Raw genomic sequence first — 26989 nt, forward strand, 5'->3', positions numbered from 1 at the left:
ACAGGGCACAAATTTTCCCCAAATACAGAAGAGTTGAAGCGGTTTAATTCATTTTTCCTTTCTACGAGAAAATATATAGCAAGAGGTAAACACTGGAGTCAAGATCTAATCAATAATGACTAGCACTGAAATAATCAGTAGTAAAGTCTTCTACATTCTAACAGTACTAACAGAGATTTGATATACTAAATTTTTAATATCTAGGTAAAGCTTTAAAAAAAACCCATAAACATAATATAGCAATAACGACCTATGGTTGAAATTCTCATTGATTGTATCACTTATTTAGTTGCCCCAGCATACTATTCTTTATTTTACTGCCTATTTTGGCAAGTTTTAAAACATTCCCTTTACTTTGGATATTCGATATAATTCACCCCATTTTTTTATCAAATTTAATTTTCCATAAGATCCATTATCAATTGTAATTATGACCTCCATAAATACATTGACAAATGTATTGATTTGTCTCTCCTCCTTGGTAGCAAATTGAAATCGTGTCTTCTAAAAGAATGTCAAGTTCTTCACCAAATTAACGTGTGATGTCTTCAAGATGGGTTTAATTTGTGCCACTTGATAACAACCTTTTCTGGATTTGTAACTGTCTCTTTCCACTGACTCGCTGCTTCGGTGTGATTACTATCTTCGCTTATCCAAATCTGTAAAGGAAGAGTACAATCATTTAACTTAACACGAGAACAGCAACTGAGTTCAGTTAATTCCTCTTACTGATGAAAGACAGCGGAAGGTTGGCTCACGTATTTTTCAATTAAACAATCTTTCCATTTTTCCAAAAATATGTCAAAACACTTAACCTGTTTAGTCACTCTGAAGACTAATGTTATATGATCCAATCCAACTTCAAAACTGGATGTGAGATATTCTAAAATCATTTCTCCCAAAACAGTAATTAGTATCCTTCGTTACTGAATAAATCTATGAGCTCAACTTACAATTGATCCCAACCATTCAAAATCATTTTTGTGAGAATAAACGGAGACTAATCATGATTTAAGTTAGACTCGTAAGAAATGTACATTTTAAAGGACTTTTTACATTAGATAAAGCTGTGATTTTTAACTGAAATCTAAACCATAACTTTAGGTAATAGATATAAATGAACTTGAGAACAAGTGCAGAGCATTATGCAGACATAAGACATCACACCTCCCCAGAGGCAAAGGGGGACAAGGAATATGAAGCCTGAATGCTCACCTCAGCTTTAGCACTAACAGGAATTAACTTCTCTGAGACTCAGTTTCTAATTCTTTTAAATAAAGAAATTGGAGCAGGTCACTGATTTTCAAACTTTTTCCCCTTAATTTCCTAGTCTGAAGAACTTTTCCTTTAAATAAAATCTTACAAAGAACCTAATATATGAAACAGGTAACACCAGAGTTCTTTGGCTAATATGAGTGGGAGACCTTGAGTCTGCATTTGGCTCCCCCACCATGGATACCAGAGAAGCCACAGGAACAGAGAGCCAGCAAGATCCCTTCCAGAATTGTAATTCTTAACTAGACTCTCAACCAAGATACCAGAGAAGCCACAGGAACAGAGAGCCAGCAAGATCCCTTCCAGAATTGTAATTCTTAACTAGACTCTCAACCAAGAAAGTGGAATCACCAAAAAAGTTATCTTGAAAATCACCTGTCAAGGAAATTGCCCATTCCATTCATACATGATAACCGGGGCTTGAGGATATAGGAAAACTTTAACTGAACGCACTTCATAGGCCTCAAGACCTTGAAAAGTATGCTACTTATACGAATTCTTGAGTCCAAATTCCTTCCCAAATAGGAATAAATGAAGTACAAAACTATAGTTTTTTTTACAAATATTTTAGGTAAAATGCATGAAGAAGTGAGTCAAAGAGTTATTATCAATCTTTGAATATCCACATATAATTTGAGGATTTCATAGACTGCTAATAACATCTTGTTATCAAGCAAAAGCTTTTAAACCAATAATGTATATTTTAGAATTTAAATGGAAGTCAAACAATCATAATTAAGATAAAAGATAATGGACAGCTACCATTAATCTGCTCAGAGTAAAAGACACTACAAAGGAAACAAGTCCCCATAGGATTGGCAAGTAAGCAAGTGTTATGTTGTCTTACACAGACTACTAAGAATTTTTATTTTTTTTTCATTTTTTTTTTTAATGTTATTTATTTATTTGAGAGAGAGAGAGCACATGAGAGGGGGGAGGGTCAGAGGGAGAAGCAGACTCCCCGCTGAGTGGGGAGCCCGATGCAGGACTCGATCCTGGGACTCCAGGATCACGACCTGAGCCGAAGGCAGTCGCTTAACCAACTGAGCCACCCAGGCGCCCCTGGACTACTAAGAATTTTTAAATAGAGTAATCCAGACACCAAAATCAACTATCTAAATACCATCATGACCACTGCCAAAACTAATGTTTTCTAGGAATTCGAATCTAACACAGTTCAGTTAATAGCATACAGAGTTAAACACTAAACTGAACATGAAACAAAATGAAGTAAGTTGGACATCTGCAGCCTTAAAAATTTTGATTTAAATAATTAGTGTTCGAAATAAGAGAGCCAGACAAACCATAAGAGACTCTTAATCATAGGAATCAAACTGAGGGTTGCTGGAGGGGTGGGGCTAGGGGGATGGGGTAACTGGGTGACAGGCATTAAGAAGGGCACATAATGTAATGAGCACTGGGTGTTCTATAAGACTGACGAATCACTGACCTCTACCTCTGAAACCGATAATGTTATATGTTAATTAATTTAAATTTAAAAATTATATTAAAAAATATAAATAAATAAATAAATAAATAAATAAATAAATGGTATTGGATAGAGGAAAAATAAATACTTAGCATTAATACCATTAACCAGTCAATGGTACGGAAAAACTGATCTTTCTTATAGTATTTATAATTGAGAAGCTCAGAAACAGACTTATTTTTAAGATAAGAAACCTAACTGCACAGAAATTCCAACTATTTGTATGAAAGCAAAGTCTGACAGGATTTCATTTTTGTGGCAACATTAAATTTTAATTTATGATGCTGTAGAATTTTACTCTATTCAACTTCAATTTTACCCTATATTCCTTCTGTTAACCAACTGTTTCAATGCACAGAGAAGTTCAAGGAAAGAATTCAAGATAGAAACTCACTACTAACCTGCCCCACAAAGTGTCTTCTTCTTACAGAGCTCCGACTATAAAGCTTAATGAGAAAAAGGATTTCTTTTTCATTTTGTATAAGTGGAAAAATCATAGTTTCTCCCCACTTTACTCTTCCATTGGAGGCCTTCAGTAAGCGTGTCTTCTTCTTATAAATCAACTCTCCTGAACTAAACATTCCCACCTTCACAAAAAAACCTAAAAAATAAGAAATTTGATATGTAAAATTTTATTTTTAAATCCCATACAAAGATATATACCTATATATTGTATTTGGTGTGAAAATATATAAGCCACTTACAAAGACCTGATGAGCTACTGGCGTAACAGTAAAAATGCTGCTAGTAAACTTTATCATTTTAATCACACTTTACAAAGAACGACAGCGACCTCAAATGAACTGAATCTTCCTCTAACCTGAATGCCATTAAAGACTGGAAATTGCAGGCATACATAACAATCAGCAGTAGGGGAGTACACACCGAAAAGTATTACACAACAGAGAGGGGCCAACTCTTTGGACAGTGGGAGGGATTTATTTCCCAATTTTATGCAGGTACAACTCTCTGCTTGAGACTCCAGAAGTTAAACATAGGCCTGCTAGAGAAAATCTATTCTTTAAATTGAGATGGAGAGCTTCTAGTAATGGTAGAATAGTTGTACAAACTAACCTTCCCATAGATAACAATTATAAACTCTGGGAAAAATATATTAAAAAACAAAACAAAACAAAAAAAACCACTGTTCAAGACATTAAAGACTGGGGGCACCTGGGTGGCTCAGTCAGTTAAGCATCTGCCTTCAGCTCGGGTCATGGTCCCAGGGTCTTGGGATCGAGCCCCACATCCGGCTCTCTGCTCAGCGGGAAGCCTGCTTCTCCTCTCCCTCTGTCTCCAGCTCTGCCTACTTGTGCTCTCTCTCTCTCTATCAAATACATGAATAAAATCTTAAAAAAAAATAAAAATAAAAAAAAAAAAAAAAAAAAAAAAAAAAAAAAAAAAAAAAAAAAAAAAGACATTAAAGACTGACAAACGCAGGAAGAAACTGGAGGAGTGTCAAGTCTTAAAAGATGGTAACTGCACCGGCTAACGTTCAGGTTTATGTAGCTTTCCACCTTAGCATCCTCCCCCGTCTGGCAGACACACGGGGCCTACAGCTCAGGCAGAGAGGGCAGTCTGACCAGTTTGAGTCGTCATGGGATAGAGCTGGAACTGCCAGGGCAGCAAGAAAGGGAGGAGGGAACTCCCAGAAAGGAGGGGGCTGTAAAGTGAGGACCTAGACGGACCATTAGATTTACAAAATGCAGATCATGGATAACCCCAATTAGCAGTGTTGATTAAAGAAAGACACCTCTTAATGTAATAGACCACATCTGTACTGACATCCTTGTTTCCTACAACTAACCCAATGTAGTCCTGGTAATTTATTCTTTTCATGCCAAGTTGGATTTTATTTGCTTATTTTTATTTTATGATTTTTCCATCTATCTACATAAGTGGTAATAGTCTATAGCTATTTTTTCTATGCACTGTCTTTTCTGTTTTGATATTGAGAATATGCTCACCTCATAAAGTTACTTTTTCCATCGTTTCTCATGCTTTGGAATAGCTTATGTAAAACAGGAATTAAATGTTCCTTGAAAGTTTGGTAGACTCCACCAGTAAAATCATCTTGGCCTGGTGCTTTTATTAGAGGCAATTCTTTAACTACCTACACATGGTTATCATTTTCAGCTGTTCTCCCTCTTTTGAAGCGAATTTCAACAGTTTTTTTTCTCCGAAAATCAGTTATTTTATATAGATGTTCAAATGAATTGGTATAGTCTTAAATGGTATTATCTTATTATCGAACCTCTTCTGAATTTGAGATGTTATCCTCTTCCTTGTTCATGTTTTCTTTATTTTTTGCTCAATCCAGCTTACTCTAGGTTTGTCTATTTCACTGATCTTTTCAAAGAAAAAGCTTTTGGTTTTATTGATTATGTCTTTTGCTGTTGTCTCCATAGTTATCAACTTCAACTTTACCTTTAATTCCTTACCTCTACTTTCCCTTGTGTTTGCTGTTGTTTTCCTAGCTTCCTGAACTGAATGCTCAGTTGCATTTATTTTCAGTCTTTGTAGTTATGGTGGACATCCATTGCTTTTGCCTGCCTCCCAATATTCTCTCTTCTTGTAGCAGAATAAAGGAGCACTCTTACCCCACTCTTAGCCCTTCAGGTAGAACTGACCACAAACCCCCAGCTCTAGGAACAGCCATGTGAACCAAGCCTACACAACGCAAAGTAGAACCCTTCTTGTGCCCCAAGGCACAGGGAAGGAAAAGTGTTTCAAGGTTTGTGTTTGATATTTTCAGTTTTGTTTTGTTTTTTTAATTAAGTTTCTAGTTAGCAGAACATTCAACGAAGGGCGAACCAGAGAAAGGATAAATTATCTAGGCTGGTGAAATATATCAGACCGTCCTCTGGACACTCAACCTATATTAACTAATGAGATCAATAAGGAATAGCATCAAATGGATAAAAACCAAGCGAGCATGCAGATGAATGGATAAAGAAGATGTGGTGTGTACACACACACACACACACACACACACACACACACACACACAATGGAATATTATGCAGCCATCAAAAATGAAATCTTGCCATTTGCAATGACATGGATGGAAATAGAGGGTATTATGCTAAGAGAAATTAGTCAATCAGAGAAAGACAACTATCATATGATTTCACTGATATGAAGAATTTGAGAAACAAGACAGAGGATCATAGGGGAAGGGACGGAAAAATGAAACAAGACGAAACCAGAGAGGGAGACAAACCATAAGAGACTCTTAATCTCAGGAAACTGAGGGTTGCTGGAGTGGAGGGGGGGTGGGAGGGATGGGGTGGCTGGATGATGGACATTGGGGAGGGTATGTGCTATGGTGAGCACTGTGAATTGTGTAAGATTGATGAACCACAGACCTATACATGTGAAACAAATAATACATTATATGTTAATAAAAAAACAAAACAAGGGGGGCCTGGGTGGCTCAGTCATTAAGCATCTGCCTTCGGCTCAGGTCATGATCTGAGGGTCCTGGGATCAAGCCCTACATCGGGCTCCCTGCTCCACGGGAAGCCTGCTTCTCCCTCTCCCACTCCCCCTTGCTTGTGTTCCCTCTCTTGCTGTCTCTCTCTGTCAAAAAATAAAATCTTTAAAAACAAAACAAAACAAAAAACCAAGCGACCATGGATTAAAGTAGGCACAATGGCTAAAATTTGAAATCTAATAATTTTAAGTTAAAAGGTAAGTATTTAAGTTAAATAACAAAAGTATCTAAGATTTTAAAGTCCACTATTAAGAAATGTAGGATAAACTACCTTTTAGTAATATTTTCTGAAGATTCCATTTTGAACCACGGATATACTTACTCAAAGTGAGAGGTGTTGAAGAGCTTGGGAGGTACTGTGCCTCGAGAATTTGTAACTGAATTCTGCTATTTACGGCTTGAAAACAAGTCCCCAGTTGAAGTTCTGCATGGCAAACCTGGGTATCAAAAAAGTGCCATTTGATAATTAAAAATAAGGTTTTGGGGATATTTCAAAAATTCAGAAATAAAGAGCTACAGTTAGAAGTTTTGAAAACACTGCTTTTTATTGACACACAAAGCTATGATCTAAAAGATGGTTAGGATAAATGTCATGAATTCTGTAAATATGAGGTACTCACTTTTCATGGATTCTGAAAATCCAAGTCACACCTACATCCTTGATCCTTCAAAATCAGGGCAGTCAAAAGACAATTCAAATTGAACACAAATTAAATTCCCAAACAGCTGTACTAAAGAAAATGTCACCAAAATAAACACCAAAAAAGCACACTTCCAAAACACTTAAATGTAGTCACTTGAATTATTTTTAAGAATACACAAACTACAATAAAAAGTTTCCCATATGAAAATCACCATTATTTTTTCTAATTGTAGACATGACAGTAGGTGCTACCCAACTCAGAAGAAAAAGGATTACTACAAGGAACAAATGTGTGGGCTAACAGCTGAATTACTATGCTGAATGACAGCCAGCCAAAGAAGAAAGTCAGCAAGAAGTGAGCTAGTGAAAGTGATGAGGCAGTAAATAATAAGGAAAAGGTCAAAAGAAAACTTGAGGCAAACAATGAAATGAAGGAGATACAGAGAAGGGAAAAGTTAAAATAAATTAAAGTCTTTGCTGGTTAAAAAAAAAAAAATGCTCCTGTTCTCGGCATTTAAAAAAATAGATTAAAAAGGACATTACTTACTGTTCACAAAACAAGAAAACTATGGATAAAATGTTCCTATTATGGTTTTGTACCCATAATGTGATCATACTTATGAAAATACCTAATGGTGGCAAAAACTTCCCTCAATGTTACACACTCGTAGAGCTCACTCTCACAAAACCGAGCAGCATTTGGCAAAGGGTTGGCCATTCCTAACTTGCCAGTGTCATTCTGGAATTCAACTTACTTATTATGTTCCAGGATATTAATTTAGATCATGAAAAACTATTCAAAGTGGCTGTCAATCTCCCAATCACCAAAAAATTAAAATTCCAATCAATCAGCAGGTATATATTCAGTGCATTTTTAATGGGCACAAAACTGTGGAAGATATAAGATATGATCTCTGGTCCTGAATAATGTATCATTTTTCAAAGAAAAGAAAACTTTCTGAGCCTTCCTAGAATTGTTGTTGAAAGTAACAAGTTAAGCATAATTGGAGGAAACCATGATCTGGTGATGTTGGAGGCTATCTCCTTGGCGAGAGCGATATACAGTCGAGCTAAGAGAGCCGGTCCTGGAATCAGTGCTTCTGTTCCAATCCTGGCTCACCAACTACCAGCTGGAGGAAACCAGGCAAGTGCTTCAATGTGTTGGTCTCCACGATAGGGATAATAAGAGCGGAAAGCTCCTAAGTTTGGTGTGAGCATTAAGTCACCTAACACCACCTCAGCTGTGTGGTTAAGTGTAAATACCAGCTATTTCTGCCTGCGAACCTCTTCCACATTATTCAACACAGAAATCTGGGTTCTCAAATAAATACTTCCATTACTATTTGTCAAGGTCAACAATTCTGTACCAAGGAAAACATTAGCTCTACACGAAACTTCTGCTGTTTGTGGTGACATAGTTATCAGTGTGTAAGTCTGGCTCTGTCACTTTCACCATCAGAGTGTCAATTTTCCTCCTTGACACAGGAAACAAAGCTTACTATTTTTGCATTAGCCAATAAATGAAACGTTCATCCTGAGTAACATAAATTCACCAGTCCAGTATAGCTCTTCTTTCAGGCCATCAATCTTTTTGTATCCCTAGCACCTAGCACACAACAGATACACAAATGTTTGTAAGACCTCTAATACATGAAATAATTTGGTGGAAACTTAGCCATAATCATTTATTCAGATTCTCCAAGGCAGATAAGATTTTAACATCTCAACTCCCCAGAAAATAGCTTTGCTAAGTTATCTTTTGATATACTCTACTAGTCTTTAAAGTTTTAATATATGAATTATCCACTTGAACAGCACATTTGTGCCTTCTGTAAAATACGGTTGCAGATTACTGTCTACCAAGCTAATTTCAAAGATGCAGGTGACAAACTCCTGTCAGTTACAAAGCAAATTTGCTATATGTAAACAGAATATAAAAATAATCTAATATAGCATGCTTCCATTCATCATTTATTCTTTCATACCTACCTATGTACCAATACTCAATGCCAAGAATATAACAGGCCCTTACTAAGCACAGTAAAATATGAAGAAAACAGATGGAAGCTTGAGCCTAGTTTTGTTTAAAACAAGTAACTGAATTCTAAGTTGTAATAAATGCTGTACAGAGAACACACTGGAGATGGAGACAGAAAATAATACACAAGAAATAACTATTAAAAATGTGACTTCTTGATCAATTAGAGAAATCTTTTGTTTTTTTTTATTTTTTAATCTCTAATTTAATTCCCCTCTAATTCAGTGGTTCTCAAGCCAGGCTGCATCGTAGAATCACCCAGAAAGCTTCTGAAAACTACAGATGCTTCCGGCCTACCCCAGCTCTCCTCGCCCCCTACCCCCACAAAATTCTGATTTAATTGGTTTAGGTGTGGGCATGTAAAGCTCCCCATGTGATTCTCTTAAAGTTATATTAAATATTTGTGAAGGCAGGTAAAATATAAATCCCATATAAACTTAAAGTCACATATAGGTTTGACCTTATAGAAGCTTATGACCAATTTCTATAACTGTTACCGACACAAAACTATAGAACTAAATTATTAGGGATTTCTAAACAATTTAAAGACAGTGTTCAGCTGGCTAGTTAAGAGAATTAAAATCAGGTCTCAGAAATCAATATGCAGTACAGATAATCAAGTTCTTTACCAAAACAAACAAACAAACAACACCCCAACTGTAAGAACCTCCATTTTACCCAATTTATGGACAGATATTTAGCTTACTCATGCACCTTCCTAATCTATTTTAAGGCAATCTCTGAGTTTGGAGTTTATGATTCTTTCTTGCTCTTCCTAAATTATCAGCTAACTAACTTCAGGATTATTTTCCCTCAAGTATGAAACATTTAAATAAAATGTACTAGGAGAAGGTAACCCTAAGGTTATTTTGCAATAGAGAAGGCAAAGGGTCTCTGTTAACCTTTTATCAATTACTTAAAAAGTATTATTTAACAATGACATTATTATTATTATTGCTTCTTGAGAACCTTCCTGATCCTCTAGTGTATTCTAGAGTGTTCAAATTACACTTCAACCAAAACTCACCCACAAAATAGTTCTATCACTTACAGAAATTTTTGAAGGTGGCATTATATCCAAAGAGTAATCCATTTCCTGTGTGCTGAGAGTTCTGAGTGATAGTGAGCATTCTCCGATGGTTTTCTTCCTGGGAGTCTGGGTTTGAATCTTAAATACAAGCCTTACAGTTTGTAGGCTTTGGAGTTTAATAGCAAATACAAAAGTTTCCATAAATTCAATAGTCTAAAAAAAACACAAGAAAATAATAAAAAATATATAAATAGAAGGACTGAAAAAAAGATACACCGATACAAAAGAAATGAAAATAACATTTTATGATCTAGGAAAGGAAGATCGAATTTTTTTACAACAAAAAAAATATTTTTCAATGTAACTTAAAATGACAATGACCATGAATTGTTTTTCCAGAATTTATCCTGAATATTGCCTTTCTTAATTTCACGAATCATCCTTTTAATTACTAAGGAATTCAGGTCAACATCAACACCAAGTTAAGCAGAATATAGCTTTTCTCCTTTTTAAAAATTGGGTTGTTTCCCATCTTTGGTTCTGGGGTCTCTTTCCTGCTATTCACCACAATTTTTCAACAGTTAATAAGTGGTTTAAGAATCTCATGTGTGCTCTCTCAGTAAGTACCCCAAATCTAATTGCTCACATTAAGACACATGAATTACTTCTATTCTTTGTCTAATGTTCTTCCCACCTACTTTGGGCTTTGATTTCTTCTTCAGTGATGTTTGCTTCACTCTTTCCAATCTGGAAATCAGTCTTGAAAAGCGCTACCTTCTCTCATAAGCATCCACCCCAGGCAAGCAAGTCAGGGTTTTCTGTGCTCAGAGTATTTTCAAATGTTCCTTTCATTACCCCTAATATTTTAAAAGCCTTGGCTTACCATGGTCTAACATCTTCTTGACATTAGACTGATTTTGCTCTACACTGCCTTCTTCCCATGTTTACTGCACTCTTTTGAAAAGGAGCTTTCTTGGGTGCCTGGGTGGCTCAGTTGGTTAAGCGACTGCCTTCGGCTCAGGTCATGATCCTGGAGTCCAGGGATCGAGTCCCACATCAGGCTCCCTGCTCAGCAGGGAGTCTGCTTCTCCCTCTGACCCTCCCCCCTCTCATGCTCTCTGTCTCTCATTCTCTCTCTCGCAAATAAATAAAATCTTAAAAAAAAAAAAAAAGAAAAGGAGCTTTCTTTTGCCTTTTGAAAAGACAAGATATCTGGACAACTAACATCAATATTTTAGATACTGTGCCCACATTTTCACCTTTATTGTAATTGCTTACATCTGTAGAGTCAGAATTGTGTTTCTGAGAGCCTCCCAACCACCAAAGCTATCTTTTTCTCTCAGAGTCTTGAGCCACAGGATCACACCAACAATTTAGTATACATAAAATGTTTTTAAACTGAGATGCAATGAGCTTACACCTAACGCAAGTGTGCTGGTCCACTTCACATTTTGCTACAATAGGGGTAAACAAGTTGATAAATAATAACAAATTTTAAAAGTAAGATTCCATGCAAGTTTTAATATGAGAACAAATTTTCCCAACTTTTCCTAAGTTAACTTAGTTTTATTTGAAAATCAAAAAGTGATTCTGAATTAAACAGGAAGGATTCATCTTGAATGTCAGCATTATAACCAGAGTTAAGACTTACTTCCATCTTGACTTTCTATAATGTGTATTTTCATAAAGTGAGATACTAAGACGGGTTCATCAATTTTTTTTTTTTTTTAAAGATTTTTTATTTATTTATCTGAGAGAGAGAATGGGAGACAGAGAGCATGAGAGGGGGAGGATCAGAGGGAGAAGCAGACTCCCCGCTGAGCAGGGAGTCCGATGCGGGACTCGATCCCGGGACTCCAGGATCATGACCTGAGCCGAAGGCAGTTGCTTAACCAACTGAGCCACCCAGGCGCCCCAGGTTCATCAATTTTGATTACTGCCTTTTCACTTACTAAGAACATTTTTCCATGTCCTTAAAAACTCTTCCTAAACATTATTTTTTATAGCTGCCTAAGTATTCGATCGCATGGTGTTATGGTTTAATTTTGGCCCCAAAAAAGATATGCTGAAGCCCTGATGTCCAGTAACTCAGAAAGTGACCTTATTTGGAAATAGGGTCCTTAAAGATGTAACTGGTGAAGTTAAGGTGAGGTCATAGTGGAGTGAAGACACAGCGACAGATGGAAAATGGCATGTGAAGATGGAAGCACAGAATGAAGTCAAGGAATGCCAAAGGTTGCTGACCATTACCAGAAGCTAGGAGAGCAGCATGGAACAGATTCTCCCTCACTGCTGACACCTTGATTTCGGACTTTCTCCAAAACTGTGAGAGAGAAAATTCTGTTGTTCTAAGCCAACCAACTTGTGGTACTTTGTTACAGCAATCCAAAGAAAGTATAATGCCCATGGTATATATACCATGAATTTTCTCAACCATTCCCCTATATAAGACATTTAGATAGTTTCCAGTTATTCCCCTATGAACAAAATTGCCAAGAATACTTTATATATTTTTTATTTGCATTTTAAATTATTTTCATGGAACACATTCTAAGTAGAATTACTATGTAAAGGCGTATAAATATTTTAAGGCTTTGATGTGTTTTGTAAAAATAATTTCCAGAAAGTTCTCTGTTCTAGAGTACCCTACAAATTTTTTCCTAATTTTAATAAGCAAAGAAAGATAAAAAAGAAAGAGAGAGCAACGTGTAATTTAAATTTTTATTTCTATAATTACTAGTGAGAGTAAATTTTTTCATGGTTATTAGTTATCTGAATTACCTTATTTTTAAATCATATGTCCTTACAGAAAACACCTTTCATTTGCATGGAAAAACACTAGCCTTTCAACATATATGAGAAGACAAAAATGAAGATGTATTTAAACTAATGTGAAATCTAAAATCTGTAAAACCAAATACAGGATCACAAGTCTTCCGATTATAATAATTGGGAATACTTAAAAGAAATTCATTACAATCATGCAATTACTCTTCAAAATCAAAGTGGGCTAGGAGGAAAGAAGATGAAAATATAGACATTTATTTTCCTTCCATACAAGAAAAGTAGTCTCCTTAGATATTGTTCATTTTGTATATACTTTAGTGATTAAGATTTTCTTTTTAAATGCATCTTAATATTGGACAATGAAATATCAAGTATTTTTGAGGCACAAAATTGTGTTTAAAAAGCAAGGAATATGTAATTTGCAATTTCCCCAAAATAAAACACTTTCTCATTCCAATTCTTCACATAGTTTAAAGTGACAAATATGAAAAAAAAACCCCACAAAAAGAAATTCAAACACAAAAAGCCACTTACATTAGAGCCCTCCTTTGCTGAAGATTTGAAATGCACGGGTTTGGGCAATGTTAGTGTTCCTTTTATTGAAATAGTAGGAGTGTCTCCACAACTAGAAGGCCAACTTAAATCTCTGCACTAAAAAAATTAAAAATACAGTTTGAATTTTACAGAGGACCCTGACAATACAAATATTTGATGTATTTCTTGAGTTAATGACTTAAATAAAAACTATAAAAAGTAAACATTAGTGTACAGAGATCTTTTGTTTCATCTACATTAAAATAATTTGACATTTAATGTTCCAGACATCATATCAATTTCCTTCTTGAGGTTAAAACCACAATTCCATCAGACCTACAGATTTATTTTCTTTAGAGTCTTTTCAAAATATTGTTTTCTGCAAAATACCACAGAATCCTAAATTCTAAAGGAGGTATTGTCCTGTTCCACAGAGAGAGTAACAGATGTTTATAATGAAAACATTCAATTTTGTAAGAAAAGCTGATATTAACTAAATTAACTTACCTGCAAAACTGTGATCCAGATCTGCTCTACTGAAGAATTATAAACCACTTTCACATTCAATCTCCCAAAATCTCTTTCATCTCCTGACAGAGTAATTGTATCTAAATTGTAAAAGGACAAGGACATTTGAAAGGCTATGCAATCCTTCTAATCCAATTACGCTTTGATACAATCCAATTTTAAGAGCACAACTGAAAAATACCATTATTATTTTTTTTTAAGTTGCCACTTTAATAAGACAAAAATCACACTTCAATGTTATTATTGGAGTGCTAGGGAAAGACCTCCTATAAAAAGTACATGGCTTGAAAACTTAACTCAAATATAGTCTGAGAGACTTAAGTTAAAACTAAGATAAACTTTCCCAAATAACACTGATATGGCTTTAATCCTGGACGCTTCTGGAACTTCCTTCACCAGAATACTTCAAAACAAACAAAAGGCATTTAACTGTTTTGTGTTTTTTTTTTTTTTTTAAAGATTTTATTTATTTATTTGAGACAGAGAGAATGAGAGAGAGAGAGCACATGAGAGGGGGGAGGGTCAGAGGGAGAAGCAGGCTTCCCGCCGAGCAGGGAGCCTGATGCGGGACTCGATCCAGGGACTCCAGGATCATGACCTGAGCCGAAGGCAGTGGCTTAACCAACTGAGCCACCCAGGCGCCCTGTTTTGTGTTTTTTTAAAGATGCATTCATGCCTGAACACTAAAAAATGGGCCACCTGATCTGAGTATTCATATGCAGATAACAGATATAACCACCTGCAGGTTTTCTTTTTTACTTTACCATATATTTGCTCAAATTACTATTAGGTAGAAATAATTCACTTAAAAAAAGAATATAAAAAGAAGGCACTTTATTCCTTACCCAGGCTTCTGTTACTGCCCTGGGAATTTTTCCTTGAAGAAGAAGTGCTAGGCATGCTGGACCATGAATCATGTCTCTAGAGATAAAAATTGTTCTTAAGTCCGATATCACACATCAAACTTTAAAGATTCTGAAACTTATGCCCCAACACCCACCCTAGTATCAAACTGCATGCTAACCATGTTGAAAGTGTTATTGGTCAGAATGTCCCTCTTTTAGACACTAAAGGGGGAGAAAAGCTTTCTGTGTGTGTTATCAGGAAAATCTTCAGTAGCTTACTCAATCACATATGGGGAAAGCCTTTGTTGTTTGGGGTTTGGTTTTATAATAAGGAAAAAGAGGCTTATGTTTCCTACTTGAAAGTACCCATAAAAATAAGAATACATTTGGAAGTGTCCTATTACCTAAAAACCTGTTAAGTAGCAGTCATCAAAGTGTGGTCCCTCTGAACCAGCAAGATCAAAATCAGCGGGGAACTTGTTGGTAATACAAACTGAAGCCCCCAGTACAGAGCTACTGAATTAAAAGCTCTGGGGGTGAGACCGGGCAGCCTGTATTCTAACAAGCTCTCCAACCTATTCTGATACACGTTCAAGAGCTGGTGCTATAAAGAAGTAATTCTGCAAAAAATTAACTCGACTGAGGATTACAAACGATTATTTAGAATACATTTCCATTTTAATAAAATACATGCATATGCATTCACATGGAAAAAAGCCGGCAAGTATATATAACAGTATTTTCATGGTGCTTTTATCCTCAGTTACAGGAATATAGGTGATTTGTCTTTTTACTTTGCTTAACTCTATATTTTCTAATTTTTAATAATAATCACAATTTATTTATACTTTTAAAAGAAACTTTTTAAACATCAAAAAATTATTCTATTTCAAAAACAGGAGGATGCTGTGTTAATATTAATGAATAATTAAAATCCTGTATCTCAATAGAAATACTAATTTTTACTAAGTAGGTAGCTATCTTCAATAAGGAAGGTTAAATCAATAAGCACTTCTAACCATACCATTTTAAATTCCAACTGCCTTCAAGATTGCCTGAGTACCTACCAACTGAGAGATGTAAGATTCGTTTTAAAAAAAGACTGCCTTTTAGTGTTCAGCTGAGTGAAAAAATGCACATGGGAAATGCTAAGTGTTTATTCTTCAGCTATTACCACAGATTTATCTACAAAAGATCTACACATGTTGCTTCTAACGTAATTCACACATTCCTCAATTTTTAGCTTGAAAATAAATTATCGTATACAATTAAATTTATATCAGTAATTCACCTGCATGAACCGCGGAGATGAACTTGTAAGATCAAACATAGACTTGCTTAGTCCAGGGGAACTGGGAAGTTTGCTGGTCCTTAAATCACAAACTATGAAGGGACATGGAAAAATTTCTTTATATTAAAGAAGAAGAAACATTGGAATTTTACTTAATCACCATGAACTAAATCTCTATAGGAGTGCATCATGAATATTAATGCAAACTACTTAAGAAATAAAGTCTACTAAAGTTAAAAATTTTTTTTTCAATTATTTTACTTTTGTTCTAAACAGAAACCAACATAAATCAAACAACACATTTTCACAACCACATCAAATATCAAGCAGGAAAAATTCGTTCTTTTTGCTTACATTACATTTCTCCATTCCATAGGAATACTCTAATAAGAGAATGTAGGTTTTCTGTGCTAAATGCAATTCATCTACATAATGAGCATTTACTACATTAAAAAAAAATACTGAATTCCATATTTCTAGTTTATATTTCTAGTTTCCCACCTAAACTAGAAGATTCTTTTTTCTTAAAGATTTTATTTAGTCGACAGAGAGAGAGAGGGAACACAAGTGGGAGAGGGAGAAGCAGACTCCCCGCTGAGCAGGGAGCCAAAGCGGGGGCTCAATCCCAGGACCCTGGGATCATGACCTGAGCCAAAGGCAGACAGTTAACCAACTGAGCCACCCAGGCACCCCCCCTTTATTTTTTAATTTTATTTATTTATTTGACAGAGAGAGATAAACTAGAAGATTCTTACAGAATGGAACTCGGTATATTAACTATGTATTCTAACACAGTGCTGAAATAAATATTTAAATAAATACTTCTGCCTTGTTTTTAGCACCTCACCCTGAATTCAGTTGTTGAGATAGCTATATACATTAAAAACCTAAAACACAGAATTTTGTGAATCAGATATGTATGACAGTCTAAAATTGATACAGTCCTCAAATATTAAACTAAGAAACTTCTATGATCATGTAGGCATTTTCTGTTTTCTTTGTTTACATCTGTAATCTCATGAGTTTGTAAATTTATAATTTTCACTGACTAGAGCAGGAAAAAGGGGCGCCTGGGTGGTTCAGTCGTTAAGCGTCTGCCTTCGGCTCAGGTCATGATCCCAGGGTCCTGGGATCGAGCCCCACATCGGGCTCCCTGCTCCGCGGGAAGCCTGCTTCTCCCTCTCCCACTCCCCCTGCTTGTGTTCCTGCTCTTGCTATCTCTCTCTCTGTCAAATAAATAAATAAAATCTTTAAAAAAAAAAGCTAATAAATATCTGTTGTAGAATTTCTGAATGGATAGATGATATACAAAAAATGAAACTTTTCAAAGAAGGACAAATAAAATAGAATTTGGAACTACCAATACACATAATTAATTAATCCTTCAATTTTTCCATTAAATAGAATACCACAGAGACATCATAATGTTTATCATATCACTTCTGAAAGCCTGCTTTTCTCTTATTTTTTTTTGTTTTTGATAAGAAGAATCATTTCTTCCAGGGTCTTAGATTTAACTTGATTTCTACATTTGTTAAAGAGAAACACAAAGAGAAAACACACAAAAAAATTTTCATACCTGATCCATACAGTCTCACTGCTTCTGAACGAGGAGGAAGGCGCCGGCTCAAATCGGGTGAAACGTGCTGATACCTATAGCATGGGTTGTATATATCATAGCCGGGTCCATGCTGGGATGAACTGGAAAGTTCTACCTTTCGATCTCCAAAAGATGCTCTGGCAGATCCTGAAAGTAAGTCTAAAGTTTTATAACACGCTTTTCCTGGAGTTATTAGCTAACAGCTGGGGCATCCAAGGCAGAGGAAAAAATTTTGTCTCAAGTGACACCAAATCACATGTGTTTGAAATATAAAAAAATAAGCACACATTTATTGAGCTCTGCATGGAATCTTCTGCCAGGGATCAGCCATGAACCCTGCTCTCAAGACAGTCTGGTAAATTTTTAGCATTTTTTTTTTGCCCCATAAACAATTCTGTATTTTGTGATCTGAGTTTCCTTTCATTTTTCTACTTACACAAAGAACAACTTTTAAGTAAAAAGATTATCATTTTTTGATGAAGATGCAGAACATTTATAAAAATTGACCGCATGCTGAGATACCCAGAGCAATTCTCAATAACTCTGAAAGGACTGAAATCACAGAGTAATGTTCTCTAACCACAATGCAATAAAGTCAGATTTCAACAAAAAGGTGATTAGAAAATACTTATATGGAAACACCAAGGACCTAGATAACCGAACAGAATCTTTAAGGAGAAAAACAAGATTAAAAGATCTGTGCTACTGGGTATTAAGAACAGAACACTGGCACAATAAAATAAGATTGAGTAGAACAGAAAGAGACACCAATTATTTTGTGGACATTAGATTTAAAATCAATGTGGCACTGAAAAGTGGTGCAGAAAGAACAGTCTTCACTAAAAGGTGCTAAGACAATTGGATACTGATATATAGAAAAAAACCTTCATCCCAACTAAAAAAATTCACAAAATATTAATTTCAAGTGGATTGTGGGTCTAAATTAAATGTTAAAGGCAAACCAATAAAACTTGTATACTTAAGTAAATTTATAAGACAATTTTCACGGCCTTAGAGCAGGGAAGAACTTCTTAAATGGAACACAGCATTTATCATAAAATATTTTAATACACTGAACTACATTAAAATTGAAATTTTCCATTTTTCTAGACTACTGAAGAGGGTGCAAAGGTAACCCATGGAGTGGGAGAAGACACGTGCAGGAAAGAGAACAAACAAAGGGCTCATAGCCAGACCATATAAGGAATTCCCACAAATCAGTAAGAAAAAGACAGGCAGGCCCAAATATAAATTGGCTGTAAGACTCAAGCAGGCACTTTAGAAGAGAGGCTATCCAAACACCCAAAAAATATGAGTGGGTGCTCAATTTCATTAGTCACGAGGCAAATGCAAATTAAAAACTCCAAGGAGATTCTACTCCAGACTCAGCAGAATGGTTAAAATCAAAAAGCCTGACAAAAGCCCAGTGTTGGCAAGAGTAGTGCAATGTGAGCTACCAAACTGTGCTCGCGGGAATATAAACTAAGGCAATCACTGCAGAAAACAGTCTGCCAACCTCTATGAAGGCTGAGATACGTATACCCTGTGACATGACGATGTCATTCTGGGACACACACACAACTGAAATGCGCGCACGTGTGCACCTCGAGACTCGTACAAGAATGTGCATAAGCATCGTTATCCAGCATGGCCCCAAATTGGAAAAAGACTCAACGTCCATCAACAGCAAAATGGACCTGTAGTATACACCTATTACATAAAAACAACCTTTGTACGCTATACAGAAACACGACTGTATCCCATGCCACTTAGAATAAAAATAAATCTGTTTTTTAATAAATACAATAAATATAGTGTACAGATATTGAAACTAACTGAAGCTACTGACAACAATTTGAATGAATCTCACAAAAATAATGTTGAATGAAAGAACCCATAAACAAAGGCTATATGCTGACTATGTCATTTCATTTACATAAAGGTCAGAACACAGAAAAAACTAAACCACGACATGCAGGGATATGTGCTTAGGTGGTGAAAAGGAAGAATAGCAAAGAAGCAGTAATTGTCCCAGTTGGGACGCTGATTACTCCGGAGTGACGGAAAAGAGGGAAGATGGAGGCTTCTCTGTATTGCTGGCGATACATATTTGTTTACTTGAGCAGCAACCATACATGTGTTTTGCTTTGTAATAAATCACAGAGCTACGTATTTCTGTTTTGCTCCTTTTTTCTACATGTGCGTATTTCCAACTTAAAAAGAGCAAAACAACAGATCAAATTCCTTTCAAAGTTAAGAATTACACTGGAAATAATATAGAGCCATAAAATAAAGTTTTTAAGTGTTTAAATTATTGCCATCTTTTCATCCTTTTCATCCATTTAAAATAGAACCCACAGTATAAACCAATACTTTCTGAATTAAGCTAAACTATAAAACAGGTGGCTTCACATTGAGTTCAGAAAAGAAAAATAAAATATAGGGTTATGAGGTGAGATCTTATCCTCACCCCAGTTCAAATAACTATGTGTGTAATCCAAGCACAATACATAGGCAGAGGGGTGCCAAGAGGGAGTTATGATGCCAGGGACCTTTGTAAGGAGCCTGTGCACCTTAGAAGCTAACCCTTAAATCATTCAGCACACAAGCACTGACACAAGTCTGTTCATGGTAACAAGAATACTGTCAGGAGTAGAGCACCAAAGATGACTCACTACCTTTATAGGTTATACCTAAAAAAAGAATATTCTGATTTCATTTTTCCTTTACAGGATTCCAATTTTCCCCTCAAACGGTATATAGTGATATCATTTTTAAAGTTCAAGAGGAACTTCTCTCAATTTAGAGAACCACAGTGCTATAAAATTAACATAAAGTAATTTATATTATACCTCTCAAAAGCTCTATTTAAAATTTCAATATTTATTCAAAATGCATTCTCTTAATGGATAGGTATAAAGCAAGCTCAGTAAGATGTTAATGACAGAATCTGTGTGTTACAAAGCAGTAAGCAACGGCTGTAATCAGACCCATCAGTAAGTAAGCAATGAAACAAAACACATTTCAAATACCTGACACATAATTTCAGTCATTACTGACAGTGGTCTGCCCTATCTCCCTCTCAAAATTTCCTTGTCAGCCCATCACTACTCACAAGCACATACACATACAGCATGCGCCTGTCTGACTTCTGGAGTTAGACACCAAGAACACTTTCTTGACTCTAATAAAGTCATCTTTCTCTCCAATATGATCAAAATCAGATGGCTTTACCACATACTCTTTGAGCCTATAATTTAAGTGTAAACCAATTTCCTCATTCATTCAAACCAAAAAGCAATCTGTGTTCTAGTGATCTAATAAAACAGACAAAAGAAGAACTACCACACATTGCCAGGTAGGTTATTTCTTATTTTCTGATTATGAAAATAATACATAAGATGCCCTAAATGTTTAAGAATACAGAATTTATTAAATAAATTATGGTACATCTATAGATTTAATACTATGGGGCCATTAAAAAGCAATGAGTATGAAAACATGTTCACAATGTGTGATATGAATAAAACAGACTGCAAAACTGTTTACGTGGTTTAATCCCAATCCTGTTAACAAGTACAAGAGAAAGAGAAAGACCAATGATCAGGGTACACCATAGCCAAGAGCTTTTAAACACTGTTCTTGAGAGACACTGCTGATGTGCAAAATAAGGTGGTGGGCCAAGCACAGGGTTCCTCTTTCCTTGAAGAAGGAAGGAAGGGAAGGAAGTGGGAGAGAGGGAGGGAGGGAGGGAGGGAGGGAAGGAGGGAAGGAAGGAAGGTCGGTCAATCACTCCTACCAAACCCAAGTCTCCTATAGATAACAACAGTACACTGTAGACCAAAAACAAAATGAACAAAAACCCTGAAGGGACTGGAGAGTGAGCAGAAGCAGGGCATATTCAGGACAGCACGGACTCTTGGAAGAAAGGGAATGGCCACTGTTAGCCTAAGCACAAGCCAAAGTTGGCGCTGCACGGGGCAGATAAAATGACAAAGGAAAATCCACACTCTTTCTGGCCTGAAGAACCAGACGGCAGAGTTCAGAGCAACCACAGCTGCTAGAAAGTAAGATGGGAATCTTGGAAAGGAGAAAGCCCGGAATTCTGTGAATAAAGTCTGCTCAAATATCTGGCTGATCCCTGAGCCACACATATGGGGGGCAGACTCCAACTAAGGATACAAAAACCAAGCTGAGATAAGAGCTGCCATCAAAGACAGAATTTGCAGCATAGCCCAACCAAGCTGATTGCCTGGTTAAAAGAAAGAAAAAAGGAAAAGGAAAAGAAAAAAAAACCAAAACCCTCTCGTCTCAGAGTAGTATAACAGATTCTAAAGTGTCCACGACACAACATCCAAAACCCAGAATACAATCCAAAATTACTCCATACACAATGAAACATGAAAAGGTGACCCATTCTCCAAAAAAAGACAAACCACAGAATCCAAACCTAAGAGCCTCAGATGTTAGAGTTAGCAGATAAAGATACTAAAGCCCAAAGACATAGAAGAAAATAGGCTTACAATAATGCAAAAAAGAAAACGAAATCACAGCAAAGAAACAGAATCTACAAAAAAGAACCAAATGTAAATTCAACAACTGAAAAACACAATGTCTAAAATAAAAATTCACTGGATGGGCTTAACAGCTATATGGAGCTGACAGAGGAAAGAGACAGTGACCTTGAAAATTAATAATATCCAATCTTAAGAAGAGAGGGGGAAAAAAACATTGAACAACAACAAGCAAAAGAAGTCTCAGAGGCCCATAAAACAATATAAAAAAGTCCAACATATGTCTAATTGGAATCCCAGAATGAGAAGAAAGGATGGGGCAGAAAAACATATTTGGAAAAATATTCTAGATTTTGATAGGATTTTGGATTACACTGTTACATGCATTTGTCCAAACTCAACAAAAACAAACTTAAAACTGAGGCAGTTCTTTGTGTATAAGGTTTATGTCAAAAGAAGAAAACTATAAACAGATAGTGAACTCTGGTAAATTACATATATGCTTAGGTATTTAGAAGGAAGTGTATTAATGTCTGCAATTTACTGTGAAATGTGTTCTCCACCACCCCCAACTCAAAAAGGATTAATAACAGAAAGAGGAATGGATAAATAGATATGTGATTAAGTATGGTAAAATATTAACGATCGATTTGATGTGGTGGATATATGGGTATTCACTGTTGTATTCTTTCAACTTCTCTGTATGTTTGAAATTTTTCATAAAAAACTTTGAGGGGGGAAAAAACATTGTGACAGTGTTTCAATGGACTAAAGCAAATTATTTTTAAAATACAAGAATTACATGTTGTTTCTTCTTATCATCATTACTCCACTGGCCTCTAACAACATCAGCCAAAATTTACCCAATGAATCTATCTCACTCAAGTGGCTATTTAGACTGGGAAGTTACATATACACTGGAATATTACTCAGTCATCAAAAAAAAAAAAAAAAAGAAATCTTACCATTTGCAAGGACGTAGATGGAACTAGAGAGTATTACGCTAAGCGAAATAAGTCAGTCAGAGAAAGATATATACATGATTTTACTCATACGTGGATTTAAGAAACAAAACAGATGAACACAGGGGAAGGGAAGGAAAAATAAAATAAGACGAAATCAGAGAGGGAAACAAACCATAAGAGACTCTTAACCATAGGAAACAAACTGAGGGTTGCTGGAGGGGAGATGGGTGGGGGGATGGGGTAACTGGGTGATGGACATTAAATATAGCACATGATGTGATGAGCACTGGGTGTTGTATGCAACTGATGAATCACTCAACTCTACCTCTGAAACTAGTAATACACTCTATGTTAATTAATTGATTTAAAAATTTTTTTTAAAAGGCCACATCTACATACAAATGTGTTGATTGTGGTCAGATTTCATAATGGGACCTTTCAAAAATATTATACATTAAGTTCCTCTACAGAAAAAGCAAAACATACAAAATAAAAATTTATACATAAAATAATTTTATATCTTTCAAGATATAAAAGAGCAAAATCACAGAAACAATAGCATTTAAATGCTATGTGTTGATTCTTAAATCCTGCCGTGTCATTGTTTACCTTCAAGTCCCTCCAGATGTGAAGGAGTTCCTTGTACCCTGGGCTGAACATATGATAGCTTAAACTTGGGCACCACAAATGGTACTTCTTTGCCATCAGATGGTAATTTGGAAAGTAAGTAATCCTCAGTACAGCCAACCTGAGGCTTTACCGAAACAGCAGTCAAAGGAGGGACACAGACAGGTGTATTCTGACTCTCGGAGACTGCTTTAATGTCTCTCTCCCTGGAAACTGCATGTAAAAGAAGAGAAAAGAAAAATCACAAATATGAATGTAGAGTTATATATAATAATCTAAAGTTAGCATGCTTTGGTACTTACGTAATCAAACTGCAGATACAGAAACTACTACTCGTAGATCCTACCAAGCACTTCTGGAATCTACATTAATTCTGTCCAGGCAATATTTGAGAAATTAATACACTATTGCCAAAGTATATTAGCTTATCATAATGGTAAAAGCAGTTTTTAAAGAAACTCATTCCCACAAAAGAGTTCACAGATGGAAAACAAGTTTATTTTGTACTTAATTCCACGATGCTTTCGAGTAAAATACTGTCAATAAAGCAATTCTTGTTGTCAGTACTGGTGGTTAACATCAGTCTTAAATATATAAAAGAATTCTGAAAAGAAGCTGAAGGTCTCAAAGTCTACAAAAATTCACCCAATCACAAAATAAAATGTATTTTTACCCTAATATAATAGCAACTCTCCCTGTGCTAGCTTCTTTGACCCATTTCATCCCTATCTCAAATGCTATATGATTCCTAAGCTGGTGACTTAGGATGGGGAGGTAAGGGACACCCAGAGTTCATCTTTATGTACAATTAGTATTGTCTGTTGACTTTAGAAATGAAAGTACAACAACTACTGTGTAGGAATTTATGAAATGTTTTAATGCAAAAAGAAGCCTTCGTACTCAAATATACTAGAAAGCTATGCTCTAGATGAAGGAATACAAGAAAAAGCCAGAGAAAAATAAAGTTCCAATCGTAACTCTGAAGAGATGAGGAGACCATGCAATTGAAAGGGAACTCTCCAGGAGTCCTTTATAAATATGGGGTCTTGATGAAATAATGGGTCTCTTCTCCATTAGTCTTTCATTTGTGAAAAGGCATTTTTTAAGGTACTGTTCATAAACTAGAAATTGTCTTTATTCAAATGAAAACATTTGCCAGAGTATATTGTCCCCAAACACACCCAACACTTTTCTCTCCCTGCCTTTGCCTGTACAATTTTATCCACCTATCATACTCAGGTCCAGTTTTCACCTTTTCTTCCTTCCTTCTTCCGACCCAGCTGCTGAAATCCATTCTAGACTCCTATACCAAATGCCATTCTCTTGGTGGTGATGTCCCAGGGTGTCTCTGGGGTTGAATGTTGAATTTCTCTCTCTCCCACCATGCTCCAGGGTACTTTAATACTTACCTAGTGTGCCTCATATTTATGTTTCTGTCTCCCCCATGAAGTTAGGAAATACGTCTCATTATCTTTGTATTAAAAAATGCCACAGGGGCGCCTGGGTGGCTCAGTCGTTAAGCGTCTGCCTTCGGCTCAGGTCATGATCTCAGGGTCCTGGGATCGAGCCCCGCATCGGGCTCCCTGCTTGGTGGGAAGCCTGCTTCTCCCTCTCCCACTCTCCCTGCTTGTGTTCCCTCTCTCACTGTGTCTGTCAAATAAATAAAATCTTTAAAAAAAAAAAAAAAGCCACAAATAAAAAAGACATTAAATACATGTTTGTTGAAGTCAAAAGAAGCCAAACTCACAATTGTGCTCTTCTGTTCCACCATAGAAACATCCTCTACAGCAACTCTTTATAAATTCTGCTGCCATTACATCCAATTTCCAATACTCAGCAATTGATCCAAACTTCCAATTTTAATATTAATCTGTTTGTAGAATAGAAAACAAGTTAACATGATCATGCTTAATGCCATTAGGTATCACTAAATAAATTGTATTATCTGTCTTTCTAAGATGAATGAGGAATACAAAGCAAAAGTATTTAGAGGAAGCTAGGTTTTTCATCTTATATGTAATTCTGTATGATGTAGTTATACAAAATTACCTTATAAGTTATTAAAATGACATACTCAAAAATCACTAACTGAACAATCCCAATGTTAAATCTGGAAAAAAAAGAAAAATTCCACCCTCAATTTTCTTTTTTGCAAGGTACACCCAAATCAATGCCCAAGCAAAATCTCCTAGAAAATATGGCACTCGGGGCGCCTGGGTGGCTCAGTCGTTAAGCGTCTGCCTTCGGCTCAGGTCATGATCCCGGGGTCCTGGGATCGAGCCCCGCATCGGGCTCCCTGCTCCGCGGGAGGCCTGCTTCTCCCTCTCCCACTCCCCCTGCTTGTGTTCCCTCTCTCGCTGTGTCTCTCTCTGTCAAATAAATAAATAAAATCTTAAAAAAAAAAAAAAAAGAAAATATGGCACTCATAAAAAGTGTGAGAAAAATTTCACTTCCTCCAAATCATTCTTTTGGTAATCCAAAGGTCCTATAATGGGGCCAATAAACAACTTCATACTGTATAAGTTGGTTTAACATTTAGAATTACACTAACAGAAAAATATATCTTAAACACTATATTACACACACACACAGATACCAGCTACCTAAACCACATATAACGTAAACTGGAAATAAAGGGAGTCCGCTTTATTTTTTTTTAAAGATTTTATCTTTTTTAAAGATTTTATTTATTTATTTGAGAGAGAAAATGAGAGAGATAGAGCACTAGAGAGGGGAGGGTCAGAGGGAGAAGCAGCCTCCCTGCTGAGCAGAGAGCCCGATGCGGGACTCGATCCAGGGACTCCAGGATCATGACCTGGGCCGAAGGCAGACGCTTAACCAACTGAGCCACCCAGGTGCCCTAAAGATTTTATTTTTAAGTAATATCTACACCCAACATGGGGCTTGAATTTACAACCCCAAGATCAAGGGTCACGTGCTCTACTGATTGAGGCAGTCAGGCACCCTGGGAGTCTGCTGTAAATTAATCAGGAACATAAAATTGTCTAAGAACTTCACATCCAACTGCCCACTTTGGCCTCACTGACTTACTTCCAAATGCACTCTCTTCATTTATGCATACTTACACTCTGTACATTTTTCATGGGAAATTTCAAATGTTCACAGAAGATGATAAAATGGTATAAGAAAACCCCTATCATCCAGACTAAACAGTTACCAATTCATAGCGAATCTTAATTCATCTCTGCGTCCCCACTTCTGTTTCTGGGATCTGTAAGTAACAAATCTTCTGACTTTACTTCCTTTGTGTGGGTGTACTGAAATTGCGCCTTCAATTAAAACGACCCCAGGGGTTTCCACTTCCCC

General features: G+C 36.1%; 1 protein-coding gene across 2 annotated transcripts; it reads right to left on the reverse strand.

The window, feature by feature from the left end:
• Positions 1–548: 548 nt before the first annotated feature.
• TC2N (tandem C2 domains, nuclear) lies at positions 549–25476 on the reverse strand. Of its 2 annotated transcripts, XM_032404641.1 has the most exons (11): positions 25410–25476; positions 23645–23875; positions 17536–17703; positions 15957–16048; positions 14666–14741; positions 13800–13900; positions 13293–13409; positions 9993–10184; positions 6583–6697; positions 3166–3365; positions 549–659 (listed from the first exon to the last, which is right to left on the reverse strand). In XM_032404641.1, the coding sequence occupies exons 1-11, from the start codon at positions 25474–25476 to the stop codon at positions 549–551; spliced, it is 1470 nt and encodes a 489-aa protein (XP_032260532.1). The 2 variants fall into 2 exon arrangements, with proteins under 2 accessions (XP_032260532.1, XP_032260533.1); XM_032404642.1 differs by lacking the exon at positions 9993–10184.
• Positions 25477–26989: the final 1513 nt, after the last annotated feature.

The sequence above is a fragment of the Phoca vitulina genome, unplaced genomic scaffold (assembly GCF_004348235.1).
Source record: "Phoca vitulina isolate PV1807 unplaced genomic scaffold, GSC_HSeal_1.0 scaffold7, whole genome shotgun sequence".
NCBI lineage: Eukaryota > Metazoa > Chordata > Mammalia > Carnivora > Phocidae > Phoca > Phoca vitulina.